General features: G+C 49.0%; 4 protein-coding genes across 4 annotated transcripts; 1 reads left to right on the forward strand and 3 right to left on the reverse strand.

The window, feature by feature from the left end:
* Window positions 1-454: 454 nt before the first annotated feature.
* Window positions 455-2,656, forward strand: LCP9604111_2876 (RUS1 family protein; the record flags this gene model as incomplete). The annotated part of the gene is made up of 8 exons (XM_039070401.1): window positions 455-592; window positions 657-707; window positions 909-1,018; window positions 1,083-1,095; window positions 1,225-1,288; window positions 1,345-1,685; window positions 1,765-1,809; window positions 1,856-2,656. The coding sequence occupies 8 exons, from the start codon at window positions 455-457 to the stop codon at window positions 2,654-2,656; spliced, it is 1,563 nt and encodes a 520-aa protein (XP_038930831.1).
* Window positions 2,657-3,766: 1,110 nt separating this feature from the next.
* LCP9604111_2877 (regulator of G-protein signaling domain-containing protein) lies at window positions 3,767-4,828 on the reverse strand (the record flags this gene model as incomplete). The annotated part of the gene is made up of 1 exon (XM_039070402.1): window positions 3,767-4,828. The coding sequence occupies one exon, from the start codon at window positions 4,826-4,828 to the stop codon at window positions 3,767-3,769; it is 1,062 nt and encodes a 353-aa protein (XP_038930832.1).
* A 7,364-nt stretch (window positions 4,829-12,192) lies between these two features.
* Window positions 12,193-13,733, reverse strand: LCP9604111_2878 (casein kinase I; the record flags this gene model as incomplete). Its single annotated transcript, XM_039070403.1, has 5 exons — window positions 12,193-12,773; window positions 12,827-13,232; window positions 13,283-13,431; window positions 13,484-13,553; window positions 13,605-13,733. 5 exons carry the CDS (start codon window positions 13,731-13,733, stop codon window positions 12,193-12,195), a joined length of 1,335 nt encoding a protein of 444 aa, XP_038930833.1.
* Window positions 13,734-16,914: 3,181 nt separating this feature from the next.
* Window positions 16,915-18,086, reverse strand: LCP9604111_2879 (mitochondrial 54S ribosomal protein uL24m; the record flags this gene model as incomplete). The annotated part of the gene is made up of 2 exons (XM_039070404.1): window positions 16,915-17,586; window positions 17,670-18,086. The coding sequence occupies 2 exons, from the start codon at window positions 18,084-18,086 to the stop codon at window positions 16,915-16,917; spliced, it is 1,089 nt and encodes a 362-aa protein (XP_038930834.1).
* Window positions 18,087-19,020: the final 934 nt, after the last annotated feature.

Consider the following 19,020-nt stretch of genomic DNA (forward strand, 5'->3'; position numbering starts at 1 on the left):
CTCACTTTATACTCTGTTCCTTGGGTTTGAAGCCCATCTACAAGGTCGTCTTTCTCTAGCGGTCATTCTTTGCCGCTCTTTTCTTTCCTTTCGGTGTTTTTGCACTCGTACCCGGCGCTGGTGGTTGCTTTTTCTGGGTGTTCTATTTCCATGCGCACATGCAGCTGTGTCGTCCTGACGTCGAAAAGCAGAGTCGCGTTCGTCTTATACATAGGTTGTGGTCAGGACTTGGTGATTCTTGTTACATACATAGGCTCTGTGAGCACTATTCAAAATGTATTTCTCGACTAAGCTTTTCATTAGATGCATAATACTAGAATATATACAGCCGAACTATAGTCTTAGCGTAAGTATCAAGGGTAGCAAGTACGTGGTCTCAAGCACGTGCCTCCCGGCTCTACCTCAATTCGCCCTTGTAGCCCTTGACTACTCTCATCCCGACGTCTAATCCAATATGGGCTCTCATGTCAGCGAGACGAATAGGCTGACATTCCGGGAGACAGACGAGGCTGGAAATCCTACTGCAACCTATATCTACTCGGGAGGTGTCGCTTCGATCACTTCAACACCGACGGGCCGAGTAGATGTAATAGTAAGTTATCATTTCTTGATTCATATTGGTTTTCTAGCACTGGACGTTTGAATTGCACGCAAAGTTCCAGATATGGTCGTCATCTTGTGGACTGGCGAGCATCCCGGTTGTCCTGGTATGCCTACCAATCGCTTTATAATGAATATGTTCCTGGAACAACACATACTCTGTTTTGCATCTATAGTACATGAAATGTGCTCATTCAATCTCTATTTATGGCATTGATTCAAAATATGGATGTCACTGCATGATTCGGAACCTACAATGCTATATCAATACCTCAAAGTCCTCACTGTTGACTAACCTAGTATAACAGAGTGCCTCTCCATCAACCTCATCATGGTCAGCTAAGCCTCTATTCAGCTCCCTGAGTGATGTTTTTCTCCCTTCCGGATATCCTCAAAGTGTCAGCGATGACTATCTCCCGTGAGTACAGCGTTGAGATATATGAAACATCCCTGATATATAAACATTGCTAACTTCAGACTAGATATCAAATCTTTGTGAGCATCAATCCCCGGCTGCAAACTGGTTGTCACAGACAGAACCCTCATGGCTCGAACTACTGGCTCTACCATATCAAGCAATATCAAAGATACACCTAGGAAAGAGACCTAACACCAATCCACCAGGACTCCCTTCAAGCCTTCTGCAGCTCAATAGCAGGCCTCCTCTCCTCCAGAGCCGTCCTCCAAGGTCCATATCCCACATCCAACTAGAAGACAAGCAACTAACATCCAACCAAAATACAGGAGTCGGCGTCGGCAACGCCAATGCCTCTCCAACCTCCGCCCTACTCCTACACATCCTGCAAGATATATCAGGCCGCATCGCAACGATCTGCTTCGCCCACCGCGTCGGCACAGCCCTCGAGCCGGAATGCAAAACCTACCGACTAGCAGCAGACGTCTTTAACGATATCGCCATGATCCTCGACTGTCTCTCGCCGGGTGTTCCCGCCGGACCACCGCGAGTGATTGTTCTCAGCACAGCAGGTGTGCTTAGAGCTCTCTGCGGTGTAGCCGGGGGTAGCTCGAAGGCGAGCTTGAGTGCTCATTTTGCTAAATGGGGGAATCTGGCGGAGCTTAATGCCGTATGTGCCATTTCAGATTTCTGTGCACTGTCTTGTTAGGAAATTGACAGACAGGGCTAACCTATATTTTGTCGTGTAGAAAGACTCGTCTCAGGAGACTGTCATTTCTCTTTTCGGCATGCTGGTAAGCATCCATCCCTAACCCAAAGAATCTGCCCTAACAAACCCAGGTCGGATCCGTAGTAATCTCCCACATAACCAGCTTCACCACAACCTGGCTCCTCCTCCTCATCCTGCTAGCCCTTCATCTAAGCATGAACTACGCCGCCGTGCGCGCCGTGCAAATGACAAGTCTAAACCGCCAGCGCGCGAACATCGTCTTCTCCGCCCTCCTCGACTCAGACAGCAGTCTAGCCCTAGCCCTAGATCCCAATCACAATGTCGACCCTACGGCCACAACTACACCAGAGAAGAAAAACACCCTCCTCACACTCACACCAGCACAGGTCGCCCAGCACGAGCGCATCTTCCACCGAGACGGCGCATTGCAGTGGACGCAGCATACAACAACCCAGCACCTAGGGTCCGCGCAGATAGGCGTGTCTATGTCTACATTCCTGGGTAATTCCGGGTCAGGTAGGACATTCCCACGCACGCTCCCGCTGCCGCAACTTGTGACTGTTTTCGCGGATGAGTATTATTTGCTGTTTCTCGCACCGGGAGGGAACCCGAATTCGAATACGAATGTAACCAAATGGCATGCTTCGATTCTCTTGAAGCCGGGCTGTGCAGTCGAGCACCAGTTGAAGGCGTGGGCACATGCGTTACTGGCTGCAAGGGTTCTAGCTCTGGTCGGGATTTCAACGGAGTCTTCTTCTGCTGATGCGGTTCTTGCTGTTGTGGAGAAGACGCTTGGCTTGTTGAATGCCGATGCGCGATTCCAGGGATATATGATGGCGTTGAGGGGTGTGGGGTGGGATGTTGGTATTGCGGCTTTGGAGACGAGGGGGGGACGGAGGATTGATATTTGATTATTTACACTTACTTACATCTTCTATTTCTTCTATCCATACCCGGAACTTTGGCTTTCATTCAGCCTTCAACCTTTATCCCATTCTACACTCGATCCTATCCTATAACTACATATGGTAAATGCAATGAAAGCCACCCTCCGCAGTGCCGAACAGACATCCCATTAACTTCGAAAGGCAGCGGAGGGTTACGTGTGCATCTGTGCTACAACACTAGAAGCCGATCTGTACGTCTCCCCGGGCTCTCGCTTTCGGCCGACATGTCTGGGTGTAGGTGTCTGACGTGTGTGACGAGAATGATCGAGAGAGGTCTAGACAAGACGGTTGGTTTCGGAGTTGAGGGGGGATACTCGGATGCCTGCTGGGAGGACGGGTGGTGTGATTTGATTCCAAGGTGTTTAGTTAAATTGAAACATGTGTTCAGAATGGAAGAGTCGAGGTCTTGGTTAATTGTTGGGTTTGGAATTGCCCTGACGGTTGGATGCATGGCCTATATATGTATGTGTATGTGCATATCTGCATGCGAATTCAACGCTACGGAGGACAGACACTGGAGTACATGATATACTTTTGTATGGTTTCACTGTTTGAAAAGTAATGCGAGGAGGGGTATCAAGTCTATTGATTCCGAATAGAATAAAATCCCAATTTTGGGAGATGAGAGACCAAGACATGTCTCGACCAAAACGCCGTGTGTCCAGAGGACCTGAAAAGCCACCAGGTCCTCTATCCAATCTATAGATGAGAGTATGATATGATATATATGGGTTTCTTTTCCCGATGCCAACCGCCAAAAAACCATGAAAAAAAGTAACAAGTGAAAATGAAAATGGAAAGAGGATGCTCAGCCGGAGACATCCCAAAAGAAAAGAAAAATAAATAAAGAAAACGCCGGTTTCATATGCTTTCAATGCGTCATGCTCTCATACACCGCCAATATAAACGCTCGACAAAGGCTAGAATGAAGTCGTGGGATGATGCATTTCATGCAAGTGTGTAATGATGAGAAGAGTCGTTGCGAGGTTCGTAGTTGTCGTAAGTCCGGAGACAAAAGGGTGTGTTTTGGGATCTCGACAAGAGTCGGGATCAAAGGGAGAAAAGAGAAGACAATTAATCGTCAAGACCAAGAATCTTAGGATCGCGATTGCTACCGTTGCTGCCTGTAGTGGAGCGCTTCTTGAAGCCAAGCTTCATACCCATCTTCTTCCAAGGGTTCTCGGTGCGAAGCTTAGGACTGTGCATGGGAAGATGCGGCTCGCTGGCAGGCGGTGTGGTGGGCGGCGTCATTGGCTCCTCAGCGGTGGGGCTAGAGCTGGAGTCATCGGTCAGCGACAGGTAAGCTGACTCCCCGCTGGTGCTTCCAAGGGCGCCGGAGGTGCGTTTTCCGAGGGCATGCATGGCGCCGAGGGACATGGTCGAGCGGTTGTGACCCGTTGCAGGAAGATCCTTGGTAGACGACTGCGGGGAGGTGCGCTTCGACACGCGCGACCGGACTGTTTTGATCGGGTGCTCGTCTAGGCTCGTCGATGATAGACTCATGAAGTCATCGGGCCCCACAAAGGGATCGGAAGGACCCATGGAGGGGGAAGTGGTGTGGCTGTTGACGAAGGGGAGGAAGATGGACTCCTCCATCAGGTCGTGGATGCGCTTCACGGCGGAATCTAACGTCTCGGGCACGGGCGGCGCGGTCACATTCTTGTACTGTAGGAGCGCATCGCGGACTTCGCTCGACAGGTTGATCTCGCGCGGCGACCCGGGGAAGATGTATGCAGACAATAGGCGTTTCCAGAGCATTCGCAGGTGCTGATTCTCGGGGCAGTCCGATTCCAAGGCGGCAGGGCCCAGTCGTCCGGCCAGAGCGTAGTAGGAATCCCGGTAGCGGTTGGCCTCCATGGTGAATTCCAATGTTTCGAGACAGTGATTCTGGGAGAGGTAGGCCATGAAGGCGCTCAAGGTGTATGGAGGAGGAGCAACGTTGGCCAGCACCTCGTTGAGCGTCGGGCGCATGGAGAAGGCCCCCGACGAGATGGCTAGGCTGACCGGCCGGGAGCCAGAAGATTCCATATCCTCTTCGGAGTCGCTGTCTGAGGAGGTGGGGGACAATTCGGGGGTTGCGGTAGGAGTATGGTTCCGAAAGAAGAGAGACGGAGCCAGCGTCTTCTTTTTAAGCATAGCGTAGAGTGTGCGTCGGGGACCTTTGATCGGCTTTTTTCTCACCGGTCGTCCCCTGCGTGTGGGACGAGGCTCCAGCTTGAGATGAAAGAGGGTTATCGGGATACAGGCATATAGGATGCGCAACACGGGATGACAGGAATGTAGGGAACGTAGGGAATGAGGTAGAGTGAGTCGGGTGCGTATAGTTTGGAGAGGCAATATAAAAGGTAAATAATAGAAAGTGGAAAAAGAGAAGCGGAAATCACAGCACTAAAGAAGAAGAATAAAAAGGTGCAAAGGGCGGATTCTCGAATCATTATTCATGACGATACCTTGGGTAATGGTAACGGGGCCACCCTCAGTAGACTTAAGTGGGGCCTATGGGGGACGCTAAACTAGTTTCTGCGCCCAAGTGGGGCCGGTGGAGTCGTCTTTCGATAAGATGTCATTATTATTTTTCTTTTTTCTTTTCTTTTTCCGTTTTTTTCCTGTCTATTTCTTCATTCGGTTTATTTCGGTCTTTTCGCGTCGTGGAATTTCCTGATTGGCTCTGGCTCTGTCTTATTGTGGCAACACACTGAACTCTCACGTTTGAACAAGCGCCTAAGATCTGCAAGGGAGACCTCTGAAATGTACGGAGGAGACAATCTTCTGTCGCGATTGAAATCGAAGCACACGATCCACCGATGTATTATGTAACTCCATGTCGGTCCATCACTCCACATTCCTTCCAGAAGTCATACGTGTAAGCTTCCACGGGTTCTGGAAAGCGAACGCGCCCAACGTGGCGACTTTGAATTTTCGTTCCCCTGAACTCCACCAACACGAGCTCTTTGAAGATACACTCCATCCGACGGAGTACCCCGTACAATGCATGTCCATCTTCTATGCCGGATGAGGATATAACTCCTACATCTACTGCCTAATTGACGATAGCCTCTTATCTCCCGGACGCTAGCACGCCATCCGAGACCGGAATGTCAATCCTGACCCACGGTTCTGTGGTAAAGAATGACCGTACCATGACGGGTAAAATACACGATAAGGCCGTGTGTCACGGCATTCCCTCCTTGCATCGAAGGTCCTCAACTCTTCCAAGGTTGGCGTTCCCGGGCTGGCGTAAGGTTCCCAGGTCTGGCACGTCATCTAAACCGTAATTAACCGAATGTATTGTATCAAATCATGTACATTTAAGTTAACATGGCCCTGCCGATCATTCCAAACCCGGTTCTGAGGGAGATCATCTGTAACTCACACTGGAATGTCACACAAGCTCTGAACTTTGTCTCTCGATCATTACTAGATGCATGCTCGGGGCTCGTGGACGCGTATGTGGAATTCACAGGGATCCGGCAAGGTACAGATGAAAGAAATAGATTGGCTTATTTGGTGGAGGCAAAAGAGCGACCCGAGCGACCGTGGAATAAGGAATAACGAATAAATAGCGAATTCAATGCCATGCTCCTCTGCTATATCGTACAATATCAAATTCAACTGCTTAACTATATCCTTAACCGAAATAACCTGACTGCAGCCGAACCTGCCCAGACCTTCTAGAATTCTAGAAACCCCGTCGAAGCACTCTAGTTCCTTCAATCCACTCGATCGCCACATCCGATATTAATTCATTCTCTCAGCCCCTGAACGGACTCAAGTTCCACACCCAGTCACCCGTAGCATCAGAGTTTTCTTTGTAGATCCGGGTATCGCCACTATCATGTTCTGTTTGTCCGAGTCTGCCCACATAGCAATATCGAATACAACATACGCATTTTATGCATGCCAAGCCAGGTGTAAGTCACCGTTGACATGGAGATCGTTGCGACCCACATCCTATTCCTTTTTTCCCGACAATGTTCGGCCGAAATTATGGGCGCATACCGTGATACTACGGAGTACGGAGTATGGCACATCGTGGTACTGCCGATTCAAACCGAGCGCCAAGACTGGGAGAGATCTGTCTATAGATCCACTTTTTGTCTTTCACTGAGAACATGGAGGAATGTAGTATAAATTATAGAAAGTACGCGAGTTGGCATCAATTGTGTCAGATCAGTCTGCACGCTCTGGATAAGGTTGCCGTTGAATAGCTCAATGAAGCTTGGTTCTACATTAGGATTTGACAGGTCGAAACATCCATGTGTGCGTCTGCATGCAGGATATAGAAGTGTTGAGTTTCATGGATTAAACCAATTGGGTAAAGACGGGTATTACTTGCTATTACTTGCCATTGAGTTCATCTCAGGTCCACACTAATAGGGTATCATTGAGCTTATGGTCGGATAGCATACTAGTCAATATTTTGCTTTATGCAAGGGCACAGACCGTTTGAAAAACCGTCAAATGGCATAGAACATACAATAGAACACCTACAGCGTGCAGATATAGTAGTACTCGGTCCTACATTGTAATGCAATGCGAAAATCAAAAAGCAAAAAGCAAAAGCGCTGGACCAACAGCACGTCAACCCCAGTACTAAGTAGCACCGGCGACATAACCTAGCACGCCATTATTACCGCAGCCACTCTTCAAAACCAACCAAATCCCAAACCTAAGCGCCTAGCAAAGACAGACCAAGTTAGACCCGACTCGGAGCGGGCCTCCTACGCCTATATCGCAGCGAAACCGCAAGCCCGTATTGTATTAAGCAGGGACTAGCATACAAGCGATGCACGCGAGATCCACTCACAAGAGGAGCTCAAAGCCCCAATAATCGATCTTTTCTTGGCCAAGTACGGAGGACCTAAACAGGAAGGAAGCGGATATCCACCATTCTTCCTTCCCCCAATGTTCTGAGAGATTAAGGACAATACCCCCCCACATCGGCGCCCACGTGATTCCGTTACGCCCTTACCGTGGCCGCGCTGGCCATGTTCTTACCTTTTGGTTTCCCAAATGCGTCTAGAACAATGGTCTTGCGTTAGCGAGGTGGATCTTGGGTTTATTTTCTTCTCATTGCTATGTTTATGTTATGTTATACGTATGGGGTGCATTTCCATTCTAATATTAGGGCACTACTGTAGGTGCTGATGGGGAATTATTTTGCAGTGAGACTTTTCCTCTTTCTGTTCTTTCGTATTCTTCCCTTTTTTCTCGTTTGTGTATATATGAGGTATTTACTCCGATTCCTTAGGGTAATGGAGGACAGATTGTGGCACATACATTCCAATGGCATATATCTGCATATCTTCAAGGATTATCACCGGATATTGTTTGTATGGGGTAATGCCTAGACATGGCCGTTTTTCGTCACTAACCAGAAGGCAGGGGTGTTGTCGCTATTGACTCGTGCATAAGCTACATTAGTACCTGCATGATCCTTGACGATAATATCTATTGATCATCCTTGGTGTCTTGCCTAGTTTGCTATACCCAAGGATCTGACTATTAGTCGATAGTAACCAGTTATTTACTCACCAAGTTACCTTTATATATTTGCAATTGTGTGATGCGATTGTGTAACAATTGATGCAATATCCACGGTGTACAAAATAGTAAAAGCGTTGATAAGCCAAGCTCGAACTAAACACGGGTCAAGCAAGGAGAGACATAATCAAGCAACACGCCCCGGATCTACCCCTGAAACCTTCGACGCTAGCCTGTAATATCTCTGTATGGTGTGATGATGTGATGATGACAAAAAAGTACCACGGACCGTTGAGCCAGTCGCAAGGAAGAATGTCGCAACCAAGAAGATTGCCGATCCGCACGGGATGATCTCTCCAGAAGAGAAGAAACACGCAACCCTGTTCAGCAGTGGACCCTTTAGCTAACTAAAATACAAGGGAAATTGACCCGGCCACCCACAGCAGTCGATCAGACGGCAGATGCCGCCGTGACCTCATGTTTCCCCACTGTTTCACTGTAATCTTGATTTTAGCCAAACAACATAAGTTGTATGATAATATAGCACTAGATTAGCAGAACGATCGAGACTCTAGGCTCGTTTCAGGCCCTTGGCTAGAAGGTACTCGCCCCCGGCGCTACGTGAAACCTATGAGACACTCTGATATTGTTAGTGTCAGGGTAATTTATCGTTACGAGGGCTCAGACTGTGGGGAATGCATGCGACTAACTCGTTCTAGACTGGCCTTATCACCGTCGGCGCTAAATATTGGTTTTGCTTTTTGGGATGGCTTAAGGGTTAGTTACGTTGCTTGTATGCACACTCCGGTCTCCGGAGTTTACAAAGTGCGTTTCATACTACGCGCCTGGTTTGGCCTAGACACCATGTGTTAGCCCATTTAAGGGTCTATAGTTAGATTTTGTGGCTATCGTCAAACTCCGTATAGAATATCAGGATGGTGTTATGGGCAAGGCGATCCCGTACAAATATTTTCAATATCACACGCAGGGACCAATAGCCCCAATACCCATGTATATTATAGCATAATGATAACATAATTGAAACCCTGATACCATACCACACACATATGTACTCCGGATACGAGAGTACAGAGCCCAAAAGATAACCCCCTGTCGATAAAAGCCCAAGCCCAAGCTCAAACTCAAGCTCAGCTCCAAACCAATAACAGCAAACCTCACCAGCCCAGCACCCAATCCGCAGCAGAACCAGCCCATCCCCGCAGAACCCCCCTCCGCCTATCCACGCACACCCATGGACCGCAAAAAGCAAAACCGCAAAAAAGAAAAGAAGACAGACTCCTCTAGTTTCGGCCACGCCAAGACCAAATCGCCAAGCGGGGAAGGAGATAAATGCGGGGGAATACGCCATTAGCACACACACCCTAAGAATAATGCTAACTAACGTCAACTAGTTAGTTAGTTGACTAAAAAACCCCATTACGCATCCTGAGGTAACATGGCACAATATCGAGTATACCCACTGCTCCGCTCTGACTGGCTACCTTGTCCGGGGGGATTCTGAGCTGCTCTGCACGGCGGACCGAAAACAGTCCAGTTCCCGCCTGAGCGGGGTTGGTGTTTGATCTCATTGCTAGGCGCGATTGGGTATGGATTGGGATCGGATCCTGTTGGACCCTGTCGATGCTTCTAGATCTTGGCTGGGTTGCGTGGCTGGTGCATGTCCGTATTCACTGTCACTTGGATACTGTACTGTACTGCTAGGTACGCTGCAGCCTGCGCATTGCGGGTTGTCATTGGTGGGCTGGGACTGCGCCTTTAATAACGACTTCTGGGTTTGCTGTGTGGTGATCTTTGGTCTGATTGGTTCTGGCTCATGTGTGTGAGGGAGACGTGTGTGTCCATGGACTGGTGTGTGGGCAAAGGCTTGCTTATTGGGTGGTGCGGCGTGCCATAGGTTGGGTTGGGGGATGCGTACGAGTTTCTGTTTCTGTGATACTTTCCACATGATACTTTAAAGTTATGTCTCTGCAGAGTCTGGGGATGATGATCAATGATCGACGGTTGTTGACAACCTGCAACGTACGTTGTAGTCGTACTTCGTGGTTTGGTTGGAATCATATGATTATTTGACACATTCTTGCTAGGCTCAAGATGGAGATGCCGGGGATTGGGGTTGCTTGCTTGTCATTTCCCATGCACATGTTCTGCACGGCTGAATGGGGTAAACGGCTGTCGTTGAGACATACTACTTTGAGCATATGGGGAGATGTCATATCCCCGCTGTACTCCACCCCGGCGAAGAAGGTTACCCTGTTGGGTGATCTACGTCATGCCATGACATGCCACGGACTGGTGATCCTTGCATTAGCGTGTCAGGTAAAGCTGCAGAATGGCTACAACATACGGGGTAGTGTGGCTGCACGCAATATTCACATGTTGTCAGTTGGTATCAGTCGGAAGCTTGTGATTGTCGATCGAGTAGAGAAGTGGCGAAACGAAGATGTGAACAGAGGACCAATAGCATTGAAAAGGCTGAATGTAACCGTTGGATGTACATAGCTACTAGAAGGTACATACTTCCAATTAGTCTTAGGCTGTACCTGACTCGGGTACAGTGATATGTTTTTCTAAAACTAGCAAGCAATTGACAAGACCTTCTACCTTCACTCCCGGCTGTTCTGGATGAATATATTTATCTAACCCGCGGTGTCAACATGGTATGACCAAGAGGGTAGTTAGTTGATTTAACACACAGGGCTATCTAGTGTATGTCCGTAGAATAATGATAAACTGATTTCATTTCTATAGGCAGTCCTCCACCAAACCAACAAATACAAAGCAACTATTGAGACCAGACCAAAGAGATAAGAATGCAAGCTCCTATTACAAGAATTGTTTATATACGTCGTACGAATAAATAGAAAAGACTTGTAAGAACAACCAAATGAAAAAAAAAGAAGAATGCTATCTTAATGCCTACCAGTAACAAAAACTCGCTTCTGAAACAGAGCAAGAAAAGAGAAAAACAACAAAAGACAATTATAGACATGGACAATAGATCTTTGGAACAATCAAAAGGGCAGAGCAGACGGTCGACAGGAAGAGAAAAAGGAAAAGGGGAAGGGGATATATGCAACATGCTCTTCCAGCTTCTGCACGCAATAATGAAGACCACGCAGTGGAAAGGATTTTTTCCCCCTGGATGCACAGGATGAGAGGAGATAACAAGAATGACAAGACCATGGTAGACGGGCCGGAGCAAAAGCACACAGAGAGAAACGAGAGTTGCCTGGTGTGCTTGTCCAGTTGATGAACAGGAATAAGACCGAGAGATACCAGGGACACGCCCGAGATCAATCGATTCGGATTGTTATCTCTCGGAACTCGGTTCATCCTCAGGGCGGATTGTGTCATTGAGCCATGCCAATTCTTGTGCGGGGGTTGAAACCATTGATCCAAGTTGTTTGTCTCCCGAGCCAGCGCAAGAAACAAGGTCCGAGGGCGGCGCGCCGCGAGTCAATGGCATCGGAGGATCAACCGATGAGTACCTGCCCATTTGAAAGACCAATGGTTGATATTAAACGGTGCACGCCGGATATAGTGACGAGACAAGGAAGCGAAATCGAAAACAAAAGACAAAACTCTCACAAGTTCGCCGTTCCGAGTCGTAGCACCATGAAAGAGTGATGAGACGTAACATCAATGAGAGAAAGGTTGTTCCTACCCACAGTCAAATGTATAGGCTGAAGGATCGAATGGGACAAAAAGAGTATGGCCGGAAGGTGATTTAGGCCGAGAAGCACATTTCTTGCTCGGCGAAGCGGCGCTAACCACTTGAACACAAGACAAGAAAGGAGCGAGAGGTGAAGTAAACAAGAAAAGAAAAGAAAAAAAAAAGAAATCCCATGCAGACCTTCTTAGGCCATTTTCTGACATGAAGGGCAGGAAGCAGGTGAAAGCGTGGCGCGGTACGTCTAAATGCGCCATAATTTCATTTGGAATTCAACCTGGATCCTAAGATGAGCTGGGCGCTCAAGTGATGCAGTACAGCTGAATCACCTACCGCAGCACAGAGCCTTCATCAACTTCTGCGAGAAAGTGGGTGTCGATTCAGGGGTACCTGGGGCACCAAGGGGCTGTTGGTTACTCAGCCCCGGGTTCCCTGGACTCCCGTTGCGACCGGAGAGGTGGGCATTGGAATTTTGAAACTGAGCCTGGGTTGACGCAGCTGGAGTCGATGATTCCACCCCCGCGCTCTGGCGTTTGGGAGGAATGGCGCCGCCGGCGCTTGGTCGCTCGCGCGTCTTTCCAGCTCCAACTTTGGCTGGAGAAGGAGGCGGGGGCTGCGCGGCGTTTAAACGGTCGGCTGTCACTCCTGGACGTTGGCTGCTGCGGAGCTCTCTGGCATGCGGGTCGCGAGCAGTCGAGCTCTGGTGCTGGTTGTGGAGATGTGACTGGTTTGGGTAGGACTTATAGTCCCAGCCCCGTCCGTTGTTGAGCTTCATCCAGTCGTACTCGCCATCCTCCACCTCGCCGGCGTTCTTGAGAGCTTGTGTCAAGATATCACGCAGATAATCGTAGTCAGGGGTGTCCTCGAAACCAAGGTTACGGACGTAGCTGAGGTACTTGTTGAATTCTTCTGACAGAGTGGTTAGTAGATGGTTACGGGTAATAGTGATAATAACATACCTGGATAACCATCGCAGAGGTCCTTGATTGCCGTCGTTTGCTTCTTCTCGCCAATCTTCTCGTACTTCTGCTTGTTGGTAGCAGCCTTCAGGCCCTGCCAGGGAAGGCCACCCCTCAAGAAATACATGAAGACATGGCCAAGAGCTTCCAAGTCATCACGCCGAGATTGCTCACGCCCCAGATGCGTGTTGATACTCATGTAACGAGCAGTGCCAGACAAGGATTTACGCTCGCGGTAAGGAATGTGTTGCTTGGTCTTGGGATCACGGTATTGCTTAGCCATACCGAAATCAACCACGTGGATAACATTGGCAGCCTTCGTTGATGGCCGGCCAATAAGGAAGTTGTCTGGTTTGATGTCTCGGTAGATGAGGTTCTTCTCGTGAATTGTTTGAACGCGCGAAAGCTAGTGAAAGTTAGTCACGGTTCATGTAGTTTTGATCAGGGAAAACGCACCATCTGCTTGGCTACCATCACAACAGTCTTTGTGGTGAAGCGGCGGTTGCAATGATCGAAGAGATCCTCCAGAGAAGGACCGAGAAGATCGATAACGAGGATGTTGTGCAGACCCTCTTGTCCGAAATAGTAGACATTGGGAATGCCAGCTGACATGAAGTTAGAAGACCGTACACCATCTTATTCCTTAGGAATACTTACGGCATCCAACCAGAATCTTATATGTCCGGTACTCATCGCGGAGCTGGGGAGCATCGCTTTTCCGGGGTTCCTAATTGGGTCAGCCAGGAGGCTCGCCGGCCAAGGGGAAAGGGAGCGATACGAATTTGATGGCGACCTGCTGGTTGTTCAGGAGGTTGGTGCCCTCGAAAATGACACCAAAGGAGCCTTCACCGATCTTCTTGCCCACACGGTAGTGGACACCCACTACGTTTGACGATGAGGATGCCATGGTTTCGGGAGTAAGAATTGTCACCCGCGGGAATAAAACTTTGGATCACAGGGAATGGCTTCAGGGACGTAGACACGTGATTGATACTATGACTGGGCGCAGTTAGCACAGGAAGTCGGGTGATGAAAGCAATATCAAGGATTCCAGTCACATACATCAGTAACCTCTATTTTTTTCCGACCGAAGCAGCTCTAACAGGCTCAATGGAGTCTATTCGTCAAATAGCCGATGTACCGGGGACGGCGATGAAAGGAGACAGGGCGGCAGACGAAATGCACGATCGGGACGAGATCAAAGGGACGGAGGGACGTCTAAAGCCGAAATAGCCCAATACAAGCGGAATTGGCAGTGCTGAGCAGTAAATGAGGCGTTCGTGGGTCCTTTTTTGACGGTCGGAAGTGACGAGCTGGGGTTGAAGCCGGGAGAGGTGGTAGACAAGCCAAAGAAAAGGGGAAAAAAGGGGAAAACAAAACACAGAGGGCACTTCGACCTACTGCGAGTACGGACCGCACTGAGCAGTGGTTTCAAAGATATACCAGAGGACCTGAGAAGGGAGAAGATGGAGAAGAAGAGAAAGAGAAGGTGCAACACTCTAGGAGAGAGACAGGGAGCGGAGGGTATTGGGTTCGTATTGGTAAAAGACGCCCTGGAGGGGAAGGGGGGTTAGTCGCAGGAACCGCTGGTCACGAGAATACAGTGACTGTATGGTAACTTTGGGGATGGGAAACCTTCTGAGACCTATCAGAGGTCGTCGTCTTCATTGTTCTCTATAACGAACTAGCAGTTACATATAGACTCATATTAAGGCTTATGCTTGTTCGAAGAAAGCCACCAAATTGCCTAACTCTTGAATATTCCCATCTCGTACCTACCCTCTCCCGAGTCTCGGCGCTTCCGAAGCGGCTCAATCTCCAGGGCTGCATTAACCAGGCACCGGAAATAACAGGGAAGTTATATACATAGTATCGGCTACGACATACATTTTGTCTCAAGAAAGAAGTTATAACCGGGGCAGCATAGACAGGCCGATTCAAGTTTTCTCATTTCAGGGGAGAGCTCCCGTCTGGAGGTTAATCAGGCGGTAATATTACCGTCTTGGCAGGAACCCGGCCTCCCAGTTCGTCGATCACTGGGATCTGTGTCCACGTCTCTAGCCCTAGATATGACATGTCCACTAGATAGCCCGATAAAATCACAAGTTCATGCAATCTAATGCTAGTATCGTTACATTATAGCAGATGTCGCGATAAACGGCTCCATATTGATTGGACTAGTGGTCTTCGGGAATGTCCTCGGCTTCGCTCCCAAGTTCATTCTCAACCATGTCCTCATCACTGTCCTGGCCGGCATCTTCATCGTCCTCATCGTCCTCATCATCTTCACTGCTGGACCCGCTGCCTTCACTATCGTCACTTTCGGGGTTGTAGTCTTCCTCCTCTTCCTCCTCTTGGTCTTCAAGCTCCCGCTGAGCTTTCTGGAGCTCACTTTCATCTTCACCGGCTGCCTCCGCGGCGGGTCCCGCCGCATCCTCTCCGCCGGCTTTATTCACATTGTAGACCTTGGCGCGCCGTGCCTCTGCGAGACTAGCATCTTGGAGACCATGTCGTTTGATGTAAGTATCGATTCCGGAGAAATTATCCTGGTCAATCATCGAGAACTCGAATTCCTGGACGTCTTCCTCGGAGCCATTCTCCGGGCGAGCCATGACATTGAGATTGAATGTCCGCTGGAGGACGGATGTATAAGAAACAGAGTCAACAGTTGCAAATGAGAAGAACAGGAGCGGTTTCTTGAATGCAAATAAGATACCGGTAGAAAGAAGGAAGAGATAGCCTGGCGCAAGCCAAAGTATGTTAGAATTATCGAGATAAAACTAGAAGCACAATGGCTTCCAGTCAGATGGAAATATGAATGCAACATACCTTCTTTACTACCGCGGAATGCTTTGACATGGTATGCTTTCTCGCCCTTCCGGTGCGCCTCAGGCATGGCACTGACAAACTGTTTATCATCAGGGCGCACAACACGGGTGTGAGCCATGTTCTCATCCAAAATTTTGCGAATAAATGCCTCGGCCGATTCACCGGGACCTTGGCCAAGCTGCTTCCCATCTCCTGAGAATGCTGCCTTGGCTGGTCCATCGGCTATCGTAAACACCATAGCTTCGGAGGTCGCTGTTCCCTCGGGCGGGGGTGTGATTCCATCGGCGTACTCGGGGATGATACAAAAATTGAACTGTTTTTGTGTCTTCTCGGGCACAGGAAGACAGAGGGCATGTCCTAATTCGTAACAGATCATGTTAGCAACTCAAAAGTTTTCTTGACCAAGTAAACTCAAACTCACGAATTTTATCCATAGAAACACCGAATTCAATCTCCTTCGTAGCTTGGTTCCTTGCCCGAAGATACTGATGTCCAGCAGTGACCTCGAGCGTAAGCTTCTTCCTCTGCGGCGTAGAGAACGAAACATCTTGAACATAAAAAAGAAGTGGCGCATTGCCATCTTTCAGGTTGACTGACGCCTGCGCAGTCTCCCCCGAGTCTCCATTTTGAAGCTTTCGCTTTTTAGCGGCAGGCCCATCAGCGGCTGGGGGCCGCGAAGGGAGGGTGGTGTTGGTCCTGGCCAGCAGGCTGGAAGTATATTTCGCAAGATCTTCGAACAGAGGTTTATGCTGCGGTGTTGTGCCTAAACGAGAAAACCCATTGGCGACGGTCAGCAGGAGGTCGACGAGGTTATCGAAGGGGGACGTGGGTGCGTTGTTGGCTACGCACCGATCGCATCGTAGACTCGCTTTTTCAGCAAGGGTTCCGTCGCAAATGCCTCCTCGATGGCGGCGATGGGCGCGCCCGAAGAATTAATGGAGGCGAATGCCATGTCTCTTTGCGACTGCTTTGGTTCAACAGAACAGCAGTGCAGGGAGATGCAGGTTAGTCGGAGATTTGGGGGATGAAAGCAAGGGTGGACCCGAAGTATCCGCATTGATTGGAACCCTAACTTGGGGATCATGTACGGAGTATGGATATCTCCATACTGTATGAATTCAAGACACAAATCCGAATTAACTTCATCAAGAAATAGATATATGAGTGAATGCAAAGCTTCATACTAGAATACAGTGGTGTGTGTACACAATGCTACAGGAAAAAAACTCCCTCCGCCGACTTCCATCTCCTTCGCCCAATCAAGCAGCCTGCTTGGGCTTTGACTTCTTTGTCTTTGTTGGCTTCTGGAGACGTGCGTTTTGGAGATGCTTGTTAATGAAGTCAATAGCAGCCGGTGTCAACGCCCCATTCCCGTTGGCATCCAACTTCGCCTTCCTCGCTTCCGCAATTTGAGCAATCTTCATGTTCTTGACATCTGTCTGCGGTGTCATCATAGAGACGGTTTTTCTGTATTCCTTGCGATAGTCCTCCTTCATCTTCTCTCTCAGGTATTCCGGATCGTGTCGAGTGCGGAATCTGGAGTATTTGTTGCGCAGCTCATCAATGACGGTTGTAGGCATGGGCGGGTGCTCCAGTGTCGGTATGAATGTGCTGGCTTCAACCGCCATTCGCGTTGTATCCATGTCGCCGTCGGTGATGACAGGCTCTTCCTCCAACGGCCAAGGGATTTCGACGTCCAAGCCGGAGATATAGCGAGTGAATCTTGGGAGCTTGCTGTGTTCGGGTCGCTCGGTGTACGGCCCAGCAGCATAAGCGTGCTGAACAATGACGTTCTGCATCTTTCCAGTCTGTGTGTCTTCCAGCGGAATGACATGTCGAATGTCGTCCATAGACACGGGAAAGGACTGTGGTTGGGTATCACCTGCTTGTCCCATTCTGTCTTTGGCCCATTCGGGAATGATCACGTCGGCCTGATTGAAAAAACATCAGTGAGCATTTGTTTAATCAAGAGGTCATTGACTTGGATGGCTGGTCCGCCGGAGACATAACATACCACGTTGATACCCTTGATGAGGACAGTCTCACTCTCCCGGTTGACCTGCTGAATGACATTGATCTTTCCCTGATCCCGTCCTCGGATAACGCAGACCCGGTCACCTTCGGCGAAGAGGACATGTCTCCGTTGTTCGTGCTTAGGGAGACGCGGTGGGTGCAAAACGGAGGCATCCTGACCACCATATGTGGTACGTTGTAGACCAGAGTCTCGCATGGGGGCAAGAGGCCCCTTTTCCCAATCTTCCCAGCGGTTCTTTCGTGCTTCTTGGAATTGGCCAGACAGCGCGCCGCCGAAGTCCTTCCGCGCCCGCCGAATCCCAACACGGTCTAACAATTCCTGTCGTTCATGAGCTTTGTGAGTTTTTTTGAGAGCCTGCTTCCGGGCCGTAGCTGTCCGCTGGATAACTCTCTGCATATTGGGTGTTGTGGTCCAGCAATGGCCGAACGTTGTCTCTGCCTCAAGAATCCCCAATTCGCGGATCGAAAATTGAGGGTGTCCGATGAGCCACGTGATCTTGGAAGGGTAATGTGTATTATGTCAGCAACCGGTTGGCAGCCTGAAACATTCAAGTAGTTATACCGAGACCAGCTGTCATTGATTCTCACAATACTTTATTATTCTTATTGTATTGCTCTATATTTGAGAAGGAAAATACCCCATGGAAAGTGGCAATGAAGGCTGCGAACGATTGACAGGCCTCAACAACGCCAACAAATACACGAAAAAGCCAATGTATTCCTACAAGCAGCTTTCCGTAACAGCTGACTAAATTCGAGGGCCACAACCCACATGGAAACCACACCGAGGTGGATGGTATCTAAAGATATTCGGGCAATCTCATGATTGAAGGTTTATATCCGAGGATTCGGGGATTACTGATGGCCATTAGACACATAAGAGTCATCCGTGCTTTGGACCTTCTAATTCTCCGTACACGTCCTTTCCCAGCATTTAGTTTCCGAATGCCGTCAGAGGAACGCACTTGTCTTCTTCGGACAATCAAGAAGCACCGGCATATGTTATGAGATACGTATCGACGCCGATTCAATGTGGTTGAGACTATTCTTGGACGTCGCTTCATTATGAAGCTCTAAGAGACCCTAGAAGAGAAATACCGGCGCGACATCGTAGCCTTAGGTGTGATATCACGCAAAACTTAAGAAGCCAATGAGATGCCGAAGGCGAGCCCGAAGATAAAAACAATGCCTTTCCGATTCTTGTTGGGCGCAAGACAAGTCGGGTCAAAAAGTACATGAGCACCGGCCACGGCCCCGGGGTATCAAGATGTTGTGATCAACGAAGTGGATTGAAAGGTCCCTTTCATGAGCAGCATTTGCTCATGCATAAG

Source organism: Penicillium roqueforti (genome assembly GCF_015533775.1).
Source record: "Penicillium roqueforti strain LCP96 04111 chromosome Unknown scaffold_04, whole genome shotgun sequence".
Lineage (NCBI taxonomy): Eukaryota > Fungi > Ascomycota > Eurotiomycetes > Eurotiales > Aspergillaceae > Penicillium > Penicillium roqueforti.